The 18165-nt window shown below is 44.2% G+C and overlaps 6 protein-coding genes across 6 annotated transcripts; 2 read left to right on the top strand and 4 right to left on the bottom strand.

Annotated features, from left to right (window-relative positions):
* Positions 1-69: 69 nt before the first annotated feature.
* Positions 70-1670, bottom strand: I203_104791 (uncharacterized protein; the record flags this gene model as incomplete). Its single annotated transcript, XM_019143624.1, has 5 exons — positions 70-550; positions 632-889; positions 968-1076; positions 1144-1360; positions 1473-1670. The coding sequence occupies 5 exons, from the start codon at positions 1668-1670 to the stop codon at positions 70-72; spliced, it is 1263 nt and encodes a 420-aa protein (XP_019006673.1).
* A 1301-nt stretch (positions 1671-2971) lies between these two features.
* On the top strand, positions 2972-4968 carry I203_104790 (uncharacterized protein; the record flags this gene model as incomplete). Its single annotated transcript, XM_019143625.1, has 6 exons — positions 2972-3341; positions 3416-3792; positions 3850-4131; positions 4215-4546; positions 4622-4682; positions 4768-4968. The coding sequence occupies 6 exons, from the start codon at positions 2972-2974 to the stop codon at positions 4966-4968; spliced, it is 1623 nt and encodes a 540-aa protein (XP_019006674.1).
* Positions 4969-5308: 340 nt separating this feature from the next.
* On the bottom strand, positions 5309-6096 carry I203_104789 (uncharacterized protein; the record flags this gene model as incomplete). The annotated part of the gene is made up of 4 exons (XM_019143626.1): positions 5309-5348; positions 5502-5775; positions 5934-5992; positions 6092-6096. The coding sequence occupies 4 exons, from the start codon at positions 6094-6096 to the stop codon at positions 5309-5311; spliced, it is 378 nt and encodes a 125-aa protein (XP_019006675.1).
* A 410-nt stretch (positions 6097-6506) lies between these two features.
* On the bottom strand, positions 6507-10267 carry I203_104788 (uncharacterized protein; the record flags this gene model as incomplete). The annotated part of the gene is made up of 10 exons (XM_019143627.1): positions 6507-6849; positions 6919-7769; positions 7828-7923; positions 7983-8178; positions 8242-8294; positions 8358-8550; positions 8619-8887; positions 8970-9360; positions 9443-9895; positions 9978-10267. The coding sequence occupies 10 exons, from the start codon at positions 10265-10267 to the stop codon at positions 6507-6509; spliced, it is 3135 nt and encodes a 1044-aa protein (XP_019006676.1).
* Positions 10268-11180: 913 nt separating this feature from the next.
* I203_104787 (uncharacterized protein) lies at positions 11181-12736 on the bottom strand (the record flags this gene model as incomplete). Its single annotated transcript, XM_019143628.1, has 8 exons — positions 11181-11225; positions 11303-11699; positions 11769-11863; positions 12012-12059; positions 12128-12268; positions 12340-12399; positions 12468-12616; positions 12697-12736. 8 exons carry the CDS (start codon positions 12734-12736, stop codon positions 11181-11183), a joined length of 975 nt encoding a protein of 324 aa, XP_019006677.1.
* Positions 12737-15367: 2631 nt separating this feature from the next.
* I203_104786 (uncharacterized protein) lies at positions 15368-18132 on the top strand (the record flags this gene model as incomplete). The annotated part of the gene is made up of 7 exons (XM_019143629.1): positions 15368-15986; positions 16129-16246; positions 16318-17038; positions 17100-17167; positions 17241-17459; positions 17519-17672; positions 17734-18132. 7 exons carry the CDS (start codon positions 15368-15370, stop codon positions 18130-18132), a joined length of 2298 nt encoding a protein of 765 aa, XP_019006678.1.
* Positions 18133-18165: the final 33 nt, after the last annotated feature.

Below are 18165 nucleotides of genomic sequence, written 5' to 3'. Positions count from 1 at the left end.
TTATTAATATGGCCCATTCCCTTGTTCACCAAGCACCAGGCACTAAGCACTAAATCTCCTGCCAATCACTTAATCCAATCTAAATCCCGGTCTTCCTTGACCTTGTCCTTGATATCCATCATGGGGATTAGGTAACGTGACATGTTGATCGTTCGTGATAGTCATCCCTCCATAAGGATCTTCATCTTCCATTTGTCCATGTCCACCGTACAGATGAGGTTGGACAGGAGGTGGCAGCGAAGTGTAATTATCATGATCATCATGACTTCTATGTTCATGTCCATGAGAATGAACACTCTGTTTTTCGTTGATATAATCATCTTCTAACGAGCTTGACGCTCCGAACGAACTTCCATTCAATGCCATAGGTTGAGGTCCACCTGCATTTGCCCCTCCAGTATTGAGTTGAGCAGTAGAGGAAGGAGCGAAGATTGATGATGAGTTGGATAACGATCTGGATAGAGGGTTGGTCTCAAAGCCATGTTGACCCGTTTGACGAGCTGGTAATGCATGGTGTGCATCTGAATCACCATGTCTATTGAGTTCAGGCCTATATCAAACAACACAAAAATATAATCAGTATCAATCCCTGGAAATACATTATATAGTGTATTTGTATGATCGGGCTTACCATCGGATAGCCTCATCCTCATCACCGTTCCTCCTCTTCATCCTCCATACTGCAAATGCAATCAGGGCAATAACGACGACTCCGACACCAACGCTGATACCGATTATAGCAGCAGTGGGGATCGAGTCACCATCGCTCTTCGATTTGGCAGAAGAGGTAGAGGATGAAGTTGATTCGGCGGCGGTAGCTGCTGGCGCTGTGAGGATTACGGTGACTAGTTGGGTCTGACCCGCTGCATCGGTCGTATATTGCACGGACCTATATTGCGAATGACACAAGCTGTTAATTAGTATTGAAAGAAGAGAGAAGGAGCAGAGATGGGAGGTGAGCACTTACGCTGAAGAACTTTCAGCAGAGGAAGAAGTGGCTTCGGTAGCAGTAGAAGTTTCGGTCGAAGTTGAGTTGACAGCAGAAGTGAGGTTTGCTGAAGATATGATTGAAGAGGCTGAATCACAACATTCATTAGTTCACAACCTTGTGCTGCTGATATCCATAAGGCAACAGTAACTTACAAGCCGAGATTGATCCGCTGATCGCAGAAGAGATCAAGGATGAGCCAGTAGGTGAAGCGGTAGTCAGGCCGGTAACGGACGTAGTCACTTTGGAAGTGACATCGATAGTAGTATCTTCATCTGCATTGTTGTCTGTTGATACCGATGTGGAAGCTGAGGTGGTGAGGGGCGCAATGGTACTTCGGGCAGAAGCGGATGAAGCGTGGGATGAAATGCTCTGAGGAAAGGTATGATTGAGAATTGTCAGCTCAGAAGGTCAACACATCGAACAACGAGGATAATGTGGAATATTGAGATCATATACGCGAGTATACAAAACAGTCACTCACGGAAGTCGAATCATCATCCACCAAACCACCCAACAAACCTGCGGAATGTTGTCTCCCATACAGCTGCGCCGATCTAGAATTTACATTTCTGAGTGGATTGGATCTTCTTCCTGGATGGTTGTGCGCGGGTGATATGCCGTGAGCATGGGCGAGGGCAAAGGGAATTAAGATGATGGGAAGTGTAGCTGATATCTTCATTGTAATCACTATTCTCCTGTTTATTTCTATGCTGTATACAAATGTCCGTTGCTCGTTGCTTGTCGTTACCAAATGAGGGTATCAAGTTGGATTTGGGCAACAAGTTGAGTTAAATTGTCGATTTCGACTGTTCCCAGTTACAGAGCGTGGGTGAATCACAGAGTCTTAGATATGCTCAAGATCGATGAGAGTGTAAAGGATTGATAAAAGAGCGAATGATTGAGTGAACGTTTGTTTGTCGACAAGTCGACGAGTTGACCCCTTGTGTTGAGATTGAGCGCTAGGATCCTTTGACGATGTGTTGAACTATCCTTTCTCTCTGTCTAGACTTTCTGACCAGTTTACTGCGAATGAGAATAGATGATAGCAATGTCCATGAGGATGAGGGGACAAACAAGCGTCTGAGTGAGTACGATAGGACAGGTAGTGAAAAAAAAGATGGCTATGAGGAGGTAGGTGTTTATGTTTGTGAATGAGCTAAAGGGTATAGTGGATCTTTGATTCTGAAATCAACTATGACCAGTATTTCTATCTAGCCTTTTTCTGATTGTTTTGTATATGTTGGGTGTCGAATGAACGTATAAAGGTCAAGTATATGTTGTGATGTATGTATATTTTGTTATGGTTGAGAGAGAGAGGAAGAGAGAGGAAGAAGGATGAAAGGAGGATAGGAGGATGGATGTCAAATGAAAAGAATGGTACAAGCTAAAATGATGGAATGGGTCTATTTCGCAAAATGCGTGCTAAAGGGGTTGGTTGCAATTACACTTGAATCCGTGCTAAACGCAACATAAACATGGGGAGCACAGATCTTCGGATGACGATGGACATGCATTCAACAGCACCGCCTGCATCCTCTGAACTGGTGCTCACACATGCCTATCCTTTCCATACCATCTTGTCATCTTGTATACCTTGTAGCTTGCCAGAACATCTTTCATAGTATATCCGTACGGAAAGTCTCGAACAATCAGAAGATGGATGACGATGTTTCGTGGATTGTGACAACAGTTGTCCCAACCGACGTGCAATTTCGATGTTGTTGTTGTTGATCATCCACAAACAAACAATAATCCACCCTGTTTCAGGTTCAGACTGTGGGTGGGATGTAAACAACCCCGGATCGCTTTACCCCTGAAACCACTCAAAGCCACGTGGCAATCATGTGTATAAGTAAGAGGACCAAATACGGGTGGAGGGTTCTCCTGCGCGTGTTACTCGCTGATGAACATTGATGTTCAGTCGAGCTATACAGTAATGTTCGTGTCATGACAATACATAATTATACGAAGACAGCCACCATGCCCCCTCGCAAATCCTTATCCGGATCAGTCTCGACTCCAGCGAGAAAACTCAGACCATCAGGCTCATCAAGTACATTGAAGAAATCACGATCCAAACGTGAAATCCAACATGAAGAAAGTTCACCTGATCCTCTCGCTCCATCTTCACCGATCGGTCCAACCCATGTCCCTGTAGAGAATCACGTTCAACAGGAAGAAGAGAATGATAAGAAAGAATTTGGCGAAGTAACAGCGGAGGAAGCTGCCGAAGTTGAGCTCGAAGCATGGCAGGATTTTGCTGCTGATCATTATGAGATGGTAGAGCAGTTACCTTTGGAATTACATAGGAATTTCAGGTTGTTGAGGGAGTTGGATGATGGTTGTACAGGTGAGTTCTGATATGTCACCTTACTGATAGATGGAGAGTGGTACACATTTGAGCTGACGGTTGAAGGGGAACAGCACAAATTGAAAGATTACATCAGTTGACAAGACAATATATAACTGAACGACTGGAGTTGGAGAAACAACTTGAACAGAATAAGAACGGCGTAGTGACTACCGTTGAAGGTGCAGGAGAGCAAGAGAAAGCGGACGAAGAGGAAGAAGAAGAAGAGGTAGAAACGATAGAGATACGAGATGATGAGGATCCAACAATCGTCAATTCAGAGAACAAGGAAGAAGATGTAGAGATGAAAGATGCGCTAGCCGAAATCGGACCAGGTGAACACGAGAAAGAAGCTGAACAGGAGAAATTAGAGGATAAAGATTTGATAGATGGTAAACAAGTTACGGAAGGTATACCTCTACCGGATGGTCAAGGTGGATTGTTGATTCCTGTTCAAGCTCAATCTCACGGACAGAATGGGATTGGGGATGGGGATGGGAATGTGGAGAAAAACGAAGATCCCATAATGGAAGGACACGAACAGCAGACTGTCCCTCAACGGTTGCAGTTCCCCCATGCAGAATCGATCGGAGTCTCTAGTCAGCCTGCTGGTCCAGCAGTCAAGCATTCACACGACGAACAATCTCCGAACGAAACCACTTCTACCGACAAGAAGCGAAAACGACCTGATGGACCTTACGCCCACTTATCAGAGATCGCCAGACTATCGAGAGAAGTAGTCCGAACTGCCGAAGAGAAAGTGGCCGTTGCCGTGGGAGCCTATAATGCTGTAAGTACCACTTCAATATTGATCTCACCATGAGTTCCGAATCTGGAAGGTTGCTATACTGATGTCTATGCTGTTTGGGTTAGATCGATCGTCATATTCGAGCTTTGGACTCTGCATTAACAGCTCAAGAAGCATCTATCCTCCTTGGACTTCGTACATCCACATTACCATCTAACAACGTCGATGGTGCACTGAATTTGGCTGGAGATACCAACGCGAACGCGAATGTTTTATCTGATCCGAAAGTGGAAGATGAGGAAGGGATGGTATTGGGTCTGGGAGGTGGAAGTGGTGCAAGGCAGAATAAACGAAAGAAGAAAAAGGGTAAGAAAGGAACTGTTATAGTTGAAGAAGAACCGGCTATTGTACTTGGAGAGGGCTTAGGACAGGAACAATTTAATATTCCTGCTGATCCGTGAGTCGGTTTCCTTCTTCTTTGATCCTCAAATCCCAAGCGACTAATCACTTTACTTAATTGGGGGATGTTTAGGAACGAACCTAGGTATTGTTATTGTAATCAAGTATCTTACGGTCAAATGATAGGTTGCGAAGTGAGTTTAAAATTCTCATATTAAAGTATTTCTGTAAATTCACACTCATTCACTGACATACATATACTGTTTACGCGTTGGTCAGAACGAAGAATGTCCATTGGAATGGTTCCATCTCACTTGTCTAGGACTCGAATCTCCACCTCAAGGTAAATGGTGGTGCAACGTCTGCAGACCGAAAGTAGGTTTGGGCAAAGGTGGAGCAGGGAAAGTTGGAAATAAGAATATCACCGTGAAGTCAGGCGGTAATGCGTCTGGAGGAGGGGCAAGTAGGAAGAGGAAGTGAAGCGAAGTGATCAAAGAAACAATGAAGTCGAGTAGAAATGTCATCTAGTTTCTTAGTCCCTATTATCCAACAATAAAGATAGGGTCACTTGTAATCTTTGATAATCATGTTCATATGCATGAATCCGGTTGTATCTTCTTCACGAGTTTGACCCATTCCGTCCACTCGTATTGTATAGAAAACCCAAGAGATCCATATATAAACATGACCCTCTTTCGTATATATTTTATTCAAATAAGATCCTTCTTCTTCTTCTTGTCGATGTTTTGTCTCTCAATGAAGATGATAATCACTCTTCTCCCTACTTATCAGATCAGACAATCGAGATGATGTGATAGATCTAAGCGAGTTTCTTTGTCCTTCTGAAACCTTTCCTATCACTATAATCAAAATAAGAAGATCAGCTTGTACTCATTGAAACTCACACTCCAATCGAAAATGGAGGAGAGGAAAGAAAGAAAAGGAGTATCTTCCATCCCTTCAAACCCTGTTTGACAGTATACAAATGTCGTGACCACCACGCTCAGACTCACCTCGAATCAACCCCACTAGCACTAGCATGATCATCCTCATTCCCTCCTCCTCCACCCTTCTTGAATGAAAACGCATCTTTATGAGCTTTCATCATTTTCCCACCTCTCTCAAATGCCGCCTGGGTATTTAAGATATATTCGTCCCGCGTTGGAGCAGCTCGATCAGTCTTGATACTCATCTTACCTTGTTGGTAGGTGATTCCCTGGGATTGGAGAGATGATTGAGCGGAGGTGGTTGATGTGTTTAGGAGATGGGAGAATTTCATAGCTAGGACTGATTGTTGAATCGAAGATAAAAGGATTTGACATTAGTTGATCATCATTCATGGTTGGGCCGATCATTCATCTGAAATGGAATTTGATGGAACTGCATCGTATGTGTATACCCATATAGGTTATGTGATAGATGATAGGTCAAAGATTTTTACTCACAGACTACACCTAGGAATATACCTAGAAACAACACCGACGAGATTATATCCCAAGTCGATCTGATATAATGGACAATAATCATAACCACATCTCATATCAGTTCCAACAAATCCACATATGACTTTTTGTGCTCGATCATGACTTTGACATGCACTTACGCCATATTGACTTGTCCAAAATTCAGAATTCCGATTCCTCTCACTTGCAGTCGTTAAAGGTTATTGATGAAGGGTTGACGAGGCCGACGTATCTCGGAAAGTGAATAAGAATGTGAATGTGACTGTGATTGTGATTGTCAGAATTAAAATCACCTCTGCTTGATATCCCCTTGGTAGCAGTGCAGCTTAGTATACGTATCGATACTTGATAAAACAGAAAAAGGAATCAAGAGATCTTATCACCTGCACCACAGCACTGGTAATGTTGTTGTGAACCACCATTTCGCAGTCTGAGAAGATGCCTCGGTTAATTCGACTCACGTGACATATCATAACATTACATACATTCATACATACATATACGAGCATATTCATCCCACTACACTATGGACTCAAAAGATCGTCATCACGCTCCTCACCCTCCCCAATTCCCACCTCCTCCTTGTCCTTGTCCTCCCTGCTGGGTATTATGCAACCCATCAAACCATCCTGCCCAATCACTCATCCCCAAATTACTATCCCTTCTGACGTCCGCCCCTACCCCTAATTGCGATGTATCCCACGTATTACCTATATTCCCACTTCCAGGAAACATCGTATGTTGCTGCTGCTGCTGCTGCTGTACTTGTTGTTGTTGTTGGCGCAAGTTGGTGGTGGAAGTAGGAGGTGAATTGATAAAATCGAATATCGGATCTGAAGTCTCGTTAGTCACCAAGGGAGTTTGAGTGGATGGTTCTAGACCGAATGAAGACATCAATCTACCAAACATAATATCAGTTCAGTTCTACGGTACGTTATGTGCAGGTAAGGAAAATCAACAAACTTACGAAAAGAAATCATCTTTTGCTCCTCCTCCCATTTCACCCAACATGCTCGCCCAATCGTCCGTACTCTGCAGACCACCCATCGTCTGATTCTGACCGTGACCATGACCAAGTTGCCCAGCTACCTGGGACATATGCGCTCCACCATGTATGTTGTCCAGGTTCAAGTTCAGACTGCCATTGTTATGAGTCGTGTTGGATGGATTAGGACTAGTGTATGAAGTAGGAAGTAAGGTATGATTCGGAGGTTGATATCCAAATTGGTTTTGATTATAATTCGGTATACTCGATGTACTATTCGTAGTAGGGGCGTTCAACGAATCGGTCAATCCAGGTGTTGAAAGTGATCCAATCGATTGTGGTTGATTATGATTAGGTAAGTAAGTCGTACTGGGGATATTCATGTGATCGTTGAGATTATTCAGAGTAGGTGGGGAAGGACCGAGATCAAATAATCTAGCAATCATCTCTTCGGCTGTACCTTCTATACCTATCCCAGCCAGTCCAGGTCCAGGTCCAGGTACCAACGGACTACCACTATCGTTATGCCCCATAATCTGAGAAGATGCTAGAGAGGATGACGAGTTGGTCATCCCATTCTCCCAGGCCGATACCAATTCCCTAAATAGCCCTTCATGTCTTGACGCAGCTTTGAACTTTGATCCAAACACTCCTAAAGTACTGTGACATTTCCTTATGGCACTATCCGCTTTTTGACGATCGTTCTCGGACAAGTATGGATGGAAGGTCGTGATGATGTGTAACAATGTGAGACCAGCCAAGAAGAGACGGTAGAATCGCCAAGTAGAGAGTTGCGACTGAATGACAGGTGGTTGAAGGTAATTGTATTGTGTCTAGAACGCTCCAGTGAGCTTAGATAAATCGAGACAAGGGAATGTAGAAGACGCTCACCTCGCACAGTGCAGCAGCTGAATCAAGACATAGGTTGACATATCGTCCAGCAGCTTTACAACTTGCTACTATAGGTCTTAGCAGCAGTTGAACGCACTGGGTTGTAAGACGTCAGCTTTCTGCTTATGAATAAGGGAAGGAGTCGGAACGCTCACATCATGGTACATCAGCTCCCAGGTCTCTTGCGGTAACATGGGTATACCTTCTTTAGGTTGAGGCGTGCATGCTCGCCATTGATCGAGTCGTCGGAGTAATTCATCGACCTCATCGTACGATTGTCTTTCTGGTTCTCCCGTTTTCGCGTCGGGATCTCTGGGTCGTAGAGGTTTATCCAAGCGATATATGGCATCGCTGAAGACATATCATCATTTCAAGTCCTTGGGAAAGACAGATAGATGGATAACATGGACATACGTGATCATCTGTTTCAACTGATTCAACCGTTGATTATGTATCGCCGAGGTCATCTTATGAATCCAATGGCATCAGCAATCATCAGACTTGCGTCTGTAGGGAGGCGATTGACTCACCGAGGAAACAGGTCCATATCCATTATTGTACTCATCACCAGGTCTTGTCCCAGCCATCAACTCGATCTGACGATTCTGCATGAGATATAAAGCCCTGGCGTCTGAAAAGTCCACATCGACGTTTAAGGGCAGTTCCACATCTATGTCACGATCTTGAATACCGGCCGGACGACCCAGTTGAGCAGACATCATTCTATGAGAGCGTGTACAAAGTCAATGAATGTTATTTCAGTGTGTATGACAATGGTAATTAACACTCACCTATCCAGCGTGTACACAGCCCAAAATACCCTTTTCCTCATTTCATACCTTATAGGATCCTTTTCCCTCTCACTCCTTGATCTCAATCGTCTATGCATACCCAATTCTACGGCCGTACGCATCGCTAGTCCTCCGACTTGCCAGACAGACACTTCCGCAGTGGGATGACGAAGTCCATAGATGATCAACAATACTAATGCCTGGACGGTAGCGAGGGAATGATGGGATGTCAAAGTTGATAAGCAAGCTACAGCAGCGTTATAGTATACCTGCGATGCAAGAGTGTCAGATGATCAATTACAAAGATCTATGCACTTCCGTCATATTACCATATTGGTAGAGCCTACTCACCTCATGAGAGACGGCCCCTTCCAATTTCTCATCCTCACTTAATCTCGCTCCATAACCATAACATAACCACAAGAAGAAACTCGCCAAGTTCCTCCTCTCGTCATTGCCCGTACCTACACCCCAAAGCGGTCTTCCTTGACAGATAGCCTCTCGGTTCTCATGCCAGTTCTTGACTACTATCCAATCGAAACATCCATACCTAGCTTGGATATGTTGGTAGACCAGATCCAAATAATGTGATGCGAGTGCCGGAGGGGGTAAAGGTGGAGTAGGATGATGGAGGGTGTATTCCAGAGCGGACTGCACGGATGCTAGTTCGGGAGGTGCAAGGTAGGAGAATCGAGAAAGGTGAGATCGAGGTTGAGTGGCTTCTCTCGGTCGACGCAAGGCACTAAGGAAGTTATGAGCAATGATAACCTTTGGAGAACTGTTTGTTTGTGATATCATGACTAGGTGAAGTAGGTCGTACTCACGTTGCACAAACTCTCGCCCAGTTGATACCTGAACTAGGTCCAACATAAACTGGTTCCTCGCCCCCACCGAGACTCAACATTCCTATACCCAATGCCAGATCCTCTTCATCCTCTTCACCATCTACCGTCAATTCCGGTCCAGCCCCACCGCTTCCACTTCCATTTGACCGTACGCTCGAAGGTCCTTCTTCAACTTTGACCTCTGGTTGTTGGGGATTGCTATTGATAGGTATTGGTGCAGTACTGGGTCCAGCCGCAGCCGCAGGTGCAGGTGCAGTTGCAGAGTTGGATGTGGATGTGGTTGGAGGGTAAACTTGATTTAGCTTGTTGACTGCTGCTGATCTAGCTTCTGCTGGCATCTGAATATGATCCGAAGCGAATGAAGAAGTAGGATTGGATTTTCGAAGCTCTACTTCCAACGCTGCACATCGCGCCTCGAGTTGAGAGACGTATCTGATCAAGAGCAAAGCGACGATATAAGTGACTTGCGTGTTGGTCAAGGTGATTACGAAGTGGGGATGTACACTGTACTCACTCCAATAAGAAAATCTCATTCGGTGTTCTCTCCAAATATACACATTCCTTCTTGGCCGTCAGACAATTCGTGCAAGTTGGCACGGGACTGGTCCCAGGTGGTGCAGGTACACATTTCGCTTTACGTTCTTTACATCTCACGCATGCTATCGCCCCTCTCTTCGGTGCGAGAGATCGTTTCTTCCCACCCGTACCCGTACCACTTGATCCTCCTCCACTTCCGCTTCCTGCTGCGGTCGCTGTTGAAGAAGAGGGTTTATCCGTAATGAAAGGTTTGGTTTCGGCTGGCATATTGGTTGATCAACAGTCTTCAAGCCAAGTAAGGTCAATGATGATAAGGTGAGATACAATAGTATATGGTTGTTGTGGCAATGGTTACTACCACAGCTGTGACATGTCGTTTCCTTTATATATCTAGATCCGGTTATCAATCAGATGCGATCCCTATGATGTTGACGTCAATTGAGATAATGAGAAGATGAGAAGCGAAGAAGTAGCACTCGTAGAAAGGATGGTATGGGATGTTGATGCGGGTGATCGAGGGTCAAAGGAAGGAGGAAGGATGAAGGAGGAAGGATGGACGGAGGGGAGCGATGGGACTAGGGCCGAGCTAGGATCTGACAAAGCTAAGCGGATTGAAAAAGAGTCGATGGATCGTTGAGCCGGTGAGAGTAGAGACGCTTGATGGTGCTGACTACTCTATCTGATAGTACAGCTTTATCTTTATGTGAAGTGATGACTAAATTTGTGGGTAAGTTTAAGTTATCTTGCTCGTGATCATCGTCCTCATCCTGCGTCCACCTAAAATTTCAGATTATTGCGATTTCGGGTTACACCGATGCCGGTCACATCTTCTGCTTCTGTTCTATCACCTGTCTCAATTTAGACCTCTGCATGCTTCAAGGTGATTAGCATTCTCATCGTCGTGCATATCTTTATTGATTTTCTGTCTCTGCATGAATCAAGGCAATGGATTGGGTTCTACGTGGGAAGATGTGTGCATTGTAAGAAGGATGTGATTCGATGTGTGTATTGGTTGGAATTGAGTTGGAAAAAAAGAGAAACAGCATGGATAGATGGAATGATGAAAGATTATGTATAGTACAATATCTAACAAAAAGCAAAAGAAAAAACAATGACCCTCTTCCTAACACTAGATGACAAACACCCCTTCTCGTCTCTGATATTGCAGAATCTGCTTGTTTTATGCGATACCACTCGTATAAGGCACTTCGTGGAACAAGTATGACTAAAACACGCACCCATCAGTCAGCTAAATCACATCCTTGTTTTTCTTCATCTCGTTCAGAGAGATTTTATACTCACGACAGATTCACCGAAATGCGATCTTCTAATAGTTTCCGCCAAGACGTGCGAAACGTCAATCACATCAATCTTATTTGTCTTCTCACAATTTTCAGATTGAGGAATCGTATTGGTTATAACCAACTTTTCCATTCCCGATTCATTTATCACTTTGATAGCTGGTCCACTCAATATACCGTGAGTTGCAAACGCATATACTTTCGTTGCACCAGCTTCGATCAGATTCCTAGCTGCTAAACCCAGGGTACCGCAAGTATCGGCCATATCATCGACCAAGACGGCTATTTTACCTGTGACGCTTCCTACCAGTACCATTCGGGATACCTCGTTTGCCTTCTTACGTTCTTTATGGAATAGGGCGAAATCTATATTGAGTCGATCGGCAATTGACGTGGCTCTGTGAAGGTGCAACCGCTTGCATATCAGCTTGATTGTTCTCCATTAAGAACGTGGTGTCAATGCTCACCGCTTAGCACCACCAGCATCGGGCGAGACAATCACACAGTTCTTCACGTCGATGTGATCTCGCATATATTGGATCATAGAGGGTTCAGCGTAGAGCTAGAAGTGGAATTATGTCAGAGTTGATTCACAACGATAAGATAACGAGATGAACTCACGCTAAATACAAAGTAAGAAGTTAGAGCGACACGGTTTGTCAACATTGTTCATCCCTCGGCACGCCTTTTGATGCTACTCACTTATCGACAGGAACATCAAAGAACCCTTGGATCTGAGAAGCGTGCAAATCCATTGTCTATATAGTCCATCACTCATTGTTAGCTAATATCCCTAACACAGCTAAATGCGCGCGGAGAAACTCACAATAACATGATCACATCCAGCTTCTCTCAACATGTTCGCGACCAACTTAGCAGTGATGGGAGCTCTCGATTTATCCTTCTTATCTTGTCGGGCATACATGAAATGAGGTATGATAGCGGTGATTCTTTTCGCTGATGCGATCTGAGGTCGGACCAAATGACATCAGCAAATCGTTTTACATTGAAGAGATAATACTAGAAGATATTAATCACTTTACAAGCATGAATCATGATACACAATTCCATCAAATGAGTATTAACTTCTCCTGCGCCCTATTCACACAGATAAGCCGTCAGCCCTTTCATACCATCAACGTTATGAGATCTGACACTTCACTCACAGTATTCAAGATATATACATCATAATCCCTCACACTTTCCGTGATAGTCACCCTAGTCTCTCCAGAGGGAGGTTGAGTGATATTAGCTCGGGCTAATGGGAGTCTAAGTCTTTTGGCAATGAGGTGAGCTAATTCCGGATGGGATGAGCCTATTCACATATACGTATTTACATCAGCGACTACTCCCCACTACCATATGTCACAAGCCAGGGGTAATATGCGGACTGACCGGCAAAGAGCTTGATGGTTGAGTATGCTGCTGAAGCCATTTTGAACGGGTCGGATGGACGATTACGTTAAGGTGAGATCAACGTGTTTAGGTATACGATAGGGGATATATCTGTACAGTTGTGGAATATGGGTTTTGATGTTCGTCTTGGGCGATTTGCTTGGCCTTTCGCAAAAGGTTATATCATTGCAAGTCTAAGTTCCAATGGATCGTAATTTGAGAGAAGTGAGGAGGGAGTGCTTATCTTGAGATCCGAAAGAAGAGATGTGAAGTCGAGTTACTCCTTTGAGATTGCTAGTCTGAAGTATAGTCGGCCTTGCTAGTGTCGGGAGTCCGTGATGATCGGAGGAAGGAGGTAGGGAATAAGTTACAGTGTGTATGCAAGATGTATAACGATATGCAAGGATGATGGGATAGACTGCTATCCTATGGGATTGGATGGATGGATATCTCACTCGTCAATTTGTCGAAGGCAGCTTGAAGCTAGCTTGAATTTAAGGGATCAAATTTGATTTTTTTGGAAAAAAGTCGAAAGTGATAGGCGAGCGCAAATCACGGAGTTAGAGAGGATCTCCGTTTGTTCTCCTCTATCGTACGTGCAGATGGAGATCAAGATGAATGGATACGAGGTGGTAGTCACGGCATAGAAATAGAATATACATACGTCCAAATCATGAATTTATATTTGTTGAGTGTCAAGTGAGATGGGAAAAAGATATAGAGGAAAAGGTGATGAACTGGGATACTTCCATCCAAAGGACCCTTATAGCATACACGTTTGTGGATGAAAGCTTGTTGTCAAGCACGAAGCATAGATATCGGTCGATGCACTTCCGATCTTATTCAGACACTATCTGAAGGAACGCTGCTATTTCATGTGTTATCATCGCGAATCAGGTGAAAAGGATAAGGACTTGGGGGTGTACGAAGATGATAGGTTCTAGCTCAGGATATTCGCGGCTGATGCGCTTCTTACCATCAATACAGAAAGTTACACAAAGTGATATCATATCTGCTTAAAAGCTATCTAAGAATCTCTTGCACGATGATTACTCGAGATTCTCTGATGGGTGAAACACTACTGACCAGTCTGAGAAGGGTAAAGCAGGACCTGTATTGTATACTGTCGCTTGAGCCTTGTCCAGTACATCAGGTCAGACTTTACCAAGACTGTCTAATTATCGTGAAGCCATAAGACCATAACGCAGCTATAGATATGGGGAATGCGACCGAGGTATGTCAAGTCAAGTACTGTGTTTTCATTGTTTCTCCTCAACAGGGCTGAACCTGAAAGTATGGCGTAGATATTTGTCTACCTCCAACCGGACTATTGAAGCAGGTTTCTTTGGTAATAGTCATCTATATGGTACATGGACCATGATACATCCTAAATGCATCTATATTATATCACTTATGCGTGCACATCTCATCTATACATCGCAACATCAAGTTGAAGCAACTCCTTGTAAGACCAAAAGAGTGGGATGGGCGAAAATGACAAATTGATCATCACGTAATATTAAGCAGTCTTATGTTTTAGACCTTTTTATCAACACCTTTGTTAGACATGAACCCGAAAATAATGTTCGAAATCCACGGACTCGAGATTTCTCTAGGTTGAGCTTGGCACAGTGAAGTGGGTCTGGGTCGTCTTGGTAGTATTTTGTGATGACGACACACAGGCCATGAAGGATAACCGAACAACGAAAGAGAGTGTGGCTTGACATACACATACAGAACTGAACATTTGACCTATACGCCGGAGATATGTGAATAACAGACCTGTCACAGTTGCAATGCTGCAAGAGTAAGAGTCTACAGGTATCGCTCATCTGGATCTAACCCATCACTGGAGGAGCGCGATGAGATACGGGGCATGCATCGTACCTCACTAGCACCTCGACTAACAAGTGGGGGAGTAGTACGACTAAGCAAAAGAGCAGCAAAAGCAAAGAGGAAGAAAAGCAAAAAAGGCCTACGTCACCACTGAATTTCGAAGCAATCGGGACTTTTCGCGATTCACTTGGACAGTTCTGACAGTATGCAGTATGCCCGCCGGCGCCGCGGTCAACGGTCTAGTCAATTCTCAGCAAGTCTGAGAAAATTACTTTTTACAGTGTGGAGGCAGACCACTTACGAAGACAGGAGAGAATACGCTAAAGACGGTCAAAAGCGAGAGCGAGACGGAGGAGGATGTTGAGTCATTCGGACGCCGCAACAAGTGAATGATGGTGACTAGAGTCGAGTCAACTTGGGAATAGGAAATGGGAATGCGGGGGGTAAAGGGTCCTTTGGAATTGAATGGACTGGAATGCATCCAAAGGGAGGGACAAGGAGAGGAAGAGGGGGAAACAGCATGTAATGTTCGTGTTCGTGGTCATCCTTATGTCATCGTCAAACTTAGTAAGCACTACCGAGCCAGAATGACAAAAAGAAGACACACGTAACCATTTTTGTGTACTACATACATATATATGTATATATATATATACATAATCAGTACCATACTCGTACTTTGATCGTCATTGCATCCTTTGTATCCATATCATCATCTTCCTCATCTTCTTCATTCACATATACATATATATCTCACCGATAATCTATAATCTATAATCTACAATCTATAATAAATCCTGACACTCGAGCACACTTCGGACCCAGCCTGAGAAAAATGGTGACATCGATATTACCCAGAAAACGAAATCGGACCTTGCCCGTCACGACTTTTCTCATTTCAACTGTATTACTCTCCATCGTCCTTCCTTCTCTCGCAAATGCATCAGCTACACCGCTAGTAGGCTCTCATGCTTTGTTAGGAAGACATCAAGGTCATGATGATGATGATGTGATGGATATGGATATGGACATGGGCATTATGCATGGCGACGATGGTGAAGGTTCGGTTGACGAGGAAGAAGAGCATACGCATGCTGTTATGACATCTACAAGCGACATTGCCGATTCAGCCCCTTCGTCATCATCTGCTGTAGCTTCCACTTCCACTGCCACTTCCAACCCTTCACATTCACATTCGGATCATCCACCATCACCTCACGATCACGGATCTCACACGGCCCCAAAGGAGAAACTCGATGATGAATCTGTACATAGATGGCATCATTTCCCACCTACTTACCTCGATGCCGATTTCAGGTTAGACAACGATACTGCCATCTTCGGTGAAGAATTTGACGAAACTTGGGATCCTCAGGAAGTATCATCTCATAGAGGTTTGATGGCAATTCATGCTTTGTTGTATTATGGTGCTTATTTCGGTCTGTTACCTATCTGTGAGTACGATCAGACATTCCTCATTATTCAGTCAGTTCGGTCGAGTGGCAAATGGGATTTGTAATCGTAGATTGTGCCTGATGTCAGATCTGGTACAGAGTCAACTGACTTTGCCTTTTTGTCTATGGTTGATGACGATAGCACTTGCCTTGAGGGCTGCCGATCACCCTTCGCATTATTTCGCCAATGCTATATTCCTCCTTGTAGCTGTGTTAGGTTGGTTGGCTGGTAAAGCTTATAAAGCAGGCCATGAGAATAGGTACGTATTTCATTCTCCCTGCGGTCGGTTGACTGCGGATCAAAAGCTGAATTTTCGCATCATATCCTTAGATATGAAGGAGCCGTACATGAACCTCTCTCGAATATCCTCTTACTCTTATCAGTCGGTCTCACCGCTATCGATTCCCTTGAAATCATCAAGAGGTGTATCAAATTCTACAAGCAGCATGATCGATCTTGGTCGGCTTTCGTACATGAAGTTTTATCGTCACATAGCAAGAACGAAAAATCATGGCCTGCAAACAGGTACGAGATGGTTGGATTAGTAGGTGACGAACATGATGAAGATCAAGAAGTCAATCAAGTTGTTTTCGCTGTTGGCGATGATGACGAAGATGAAGAAATGCACCACCACAGGGTGCATCAGGAGCATGATGAAATTGAAAATTTACCTACAAGAACATTGAGCAATTCCGGTAAACCTCGAAGACCCTCTTTACTCATCAGACAATGGACACCTCCATCACGGAATTCTACTGGATCAGAGGGGACTCTCCATGAAACACCCGGTGCATCATCTTCGAACAACTCTTTCGTCACACAAAAATCGAAAGTCCTCAATACTGCTGGTGCATATGACGCTCATGCAGAAGACCACCATGAACACGAAAATGGTGAGGAACATGATGAAGAACACCACGTACAGCCTATTTGGTCAAGAGAGAAATCAACGGGCGCCAAAAGAGCTGCAGAAATCGTCTTGACGTGGGTTAGGAGAAGTCAGATCATCTTTGCTTATGTGGTGTTTTTGACTGAATTCGTTGAATATACTGTAAGTTGGAAAGATGGTATCATATGGAAGCTCAATTGCTGATGTTTTTTTCCTATTATAGGGCATGTGTCGAGCTGGTTTGATCAATTCCTGTGCTGCTCATTATATCAAAGGATCCATCTTCTTCTGGTGAGTCTGGTCTGCTCATATAACACATCAGGAGTTGTCGCCTATAGCTGACTTTCTGTCCTATTGAATATAGGTACGGTGTCCTCACTTTCGCTCGATATCTCGGTGCATACGCAGATTTAGGTTGGGCGTGGAATAAACGACCAGGTGGTGCTGGAGTATCAGCGGAAATGATCGAATGTGCAGTCATCTTCACCTACGGAATCACCAATACTTGGATGGAGAGATTCGGATCAAACCCTAGTGATCCTTATACTGTCAAGCAGGTTCAGCATATCTCCATCGCTGTTATGTGAGTCTGGTCTCATCGATGATAACGCACTTGACAGGAGCTGATGGTTCGGCTTACAGGTTCTGGTTCGCCGGCCTTTCTGGTATCTTACTTGAATCTCGATGGGTACGAAAAGTGATGGGATCGTTCATTTCTGGTGGAAGAAGAGATGTACATGAACCACCGACTTATGCTTTCAGCTACAATCCATTACCTGCTCTGGTCATTGGAGTAGTGAGTATTTCGTTGCAAGTCTTATTCAAACTTGTTACTGATTACTGCTTGGATTATTCAGACCGGTCTAGCTATGGCAGCTCATCACCAAGAATACGTATTCCAAGTATCTATCCATTCCCTCTGGGGCACCCTCCTAGCTGGTGGATCGTTATTCAGGTTCTTGACGTACTTCTTCTTATTCCTCCGACCACCTGTGGAATCGACCCTACCTTCCAGACCACCTACCGAGGTACTCACTTCTTTCGGATATGCGGCTGGAGGAATCGTTTTCATGTTGAGTAACGAGGAGATAGCTTGGGCTGCGATGAGAGCCGGGTGGGACGATATGATGGCTTTCCTGAATTTCACGATTGCCCTCACATGCTTGGTCTTCTGCTGGAGTGTAGTGGTCATGGCTCTGAAAGGGTGGGCGGGGTTGAGGATGACAAGGAAGAGGAATAATATTGCCATAGCTTAGGTTGAGAGGGGATAACTCCAGTATGATATTTAA

The sequence above is a fragment of the Kwoniella mangroviensis genome (genome assembly GCF_000507465.2).
Source record: "Kwoniella mangroviensis CBS 8507 chromosome 1 map unlocalized Ctg01, whole genome shotgun sequence".
Classification (NCBI taxonomy): Eukaryota; Fungi; Basidiomycota; class Tremellomycetes; order Tremellales; family Cryptococcaceae; genus Kwoniella; species Kwoniella mangrovensis.
The sequence above is the reverse complement of the archived record's forward strand: the minus strand, read 5'-3'. Positions and strand labels throughout refer to the sequence as shown.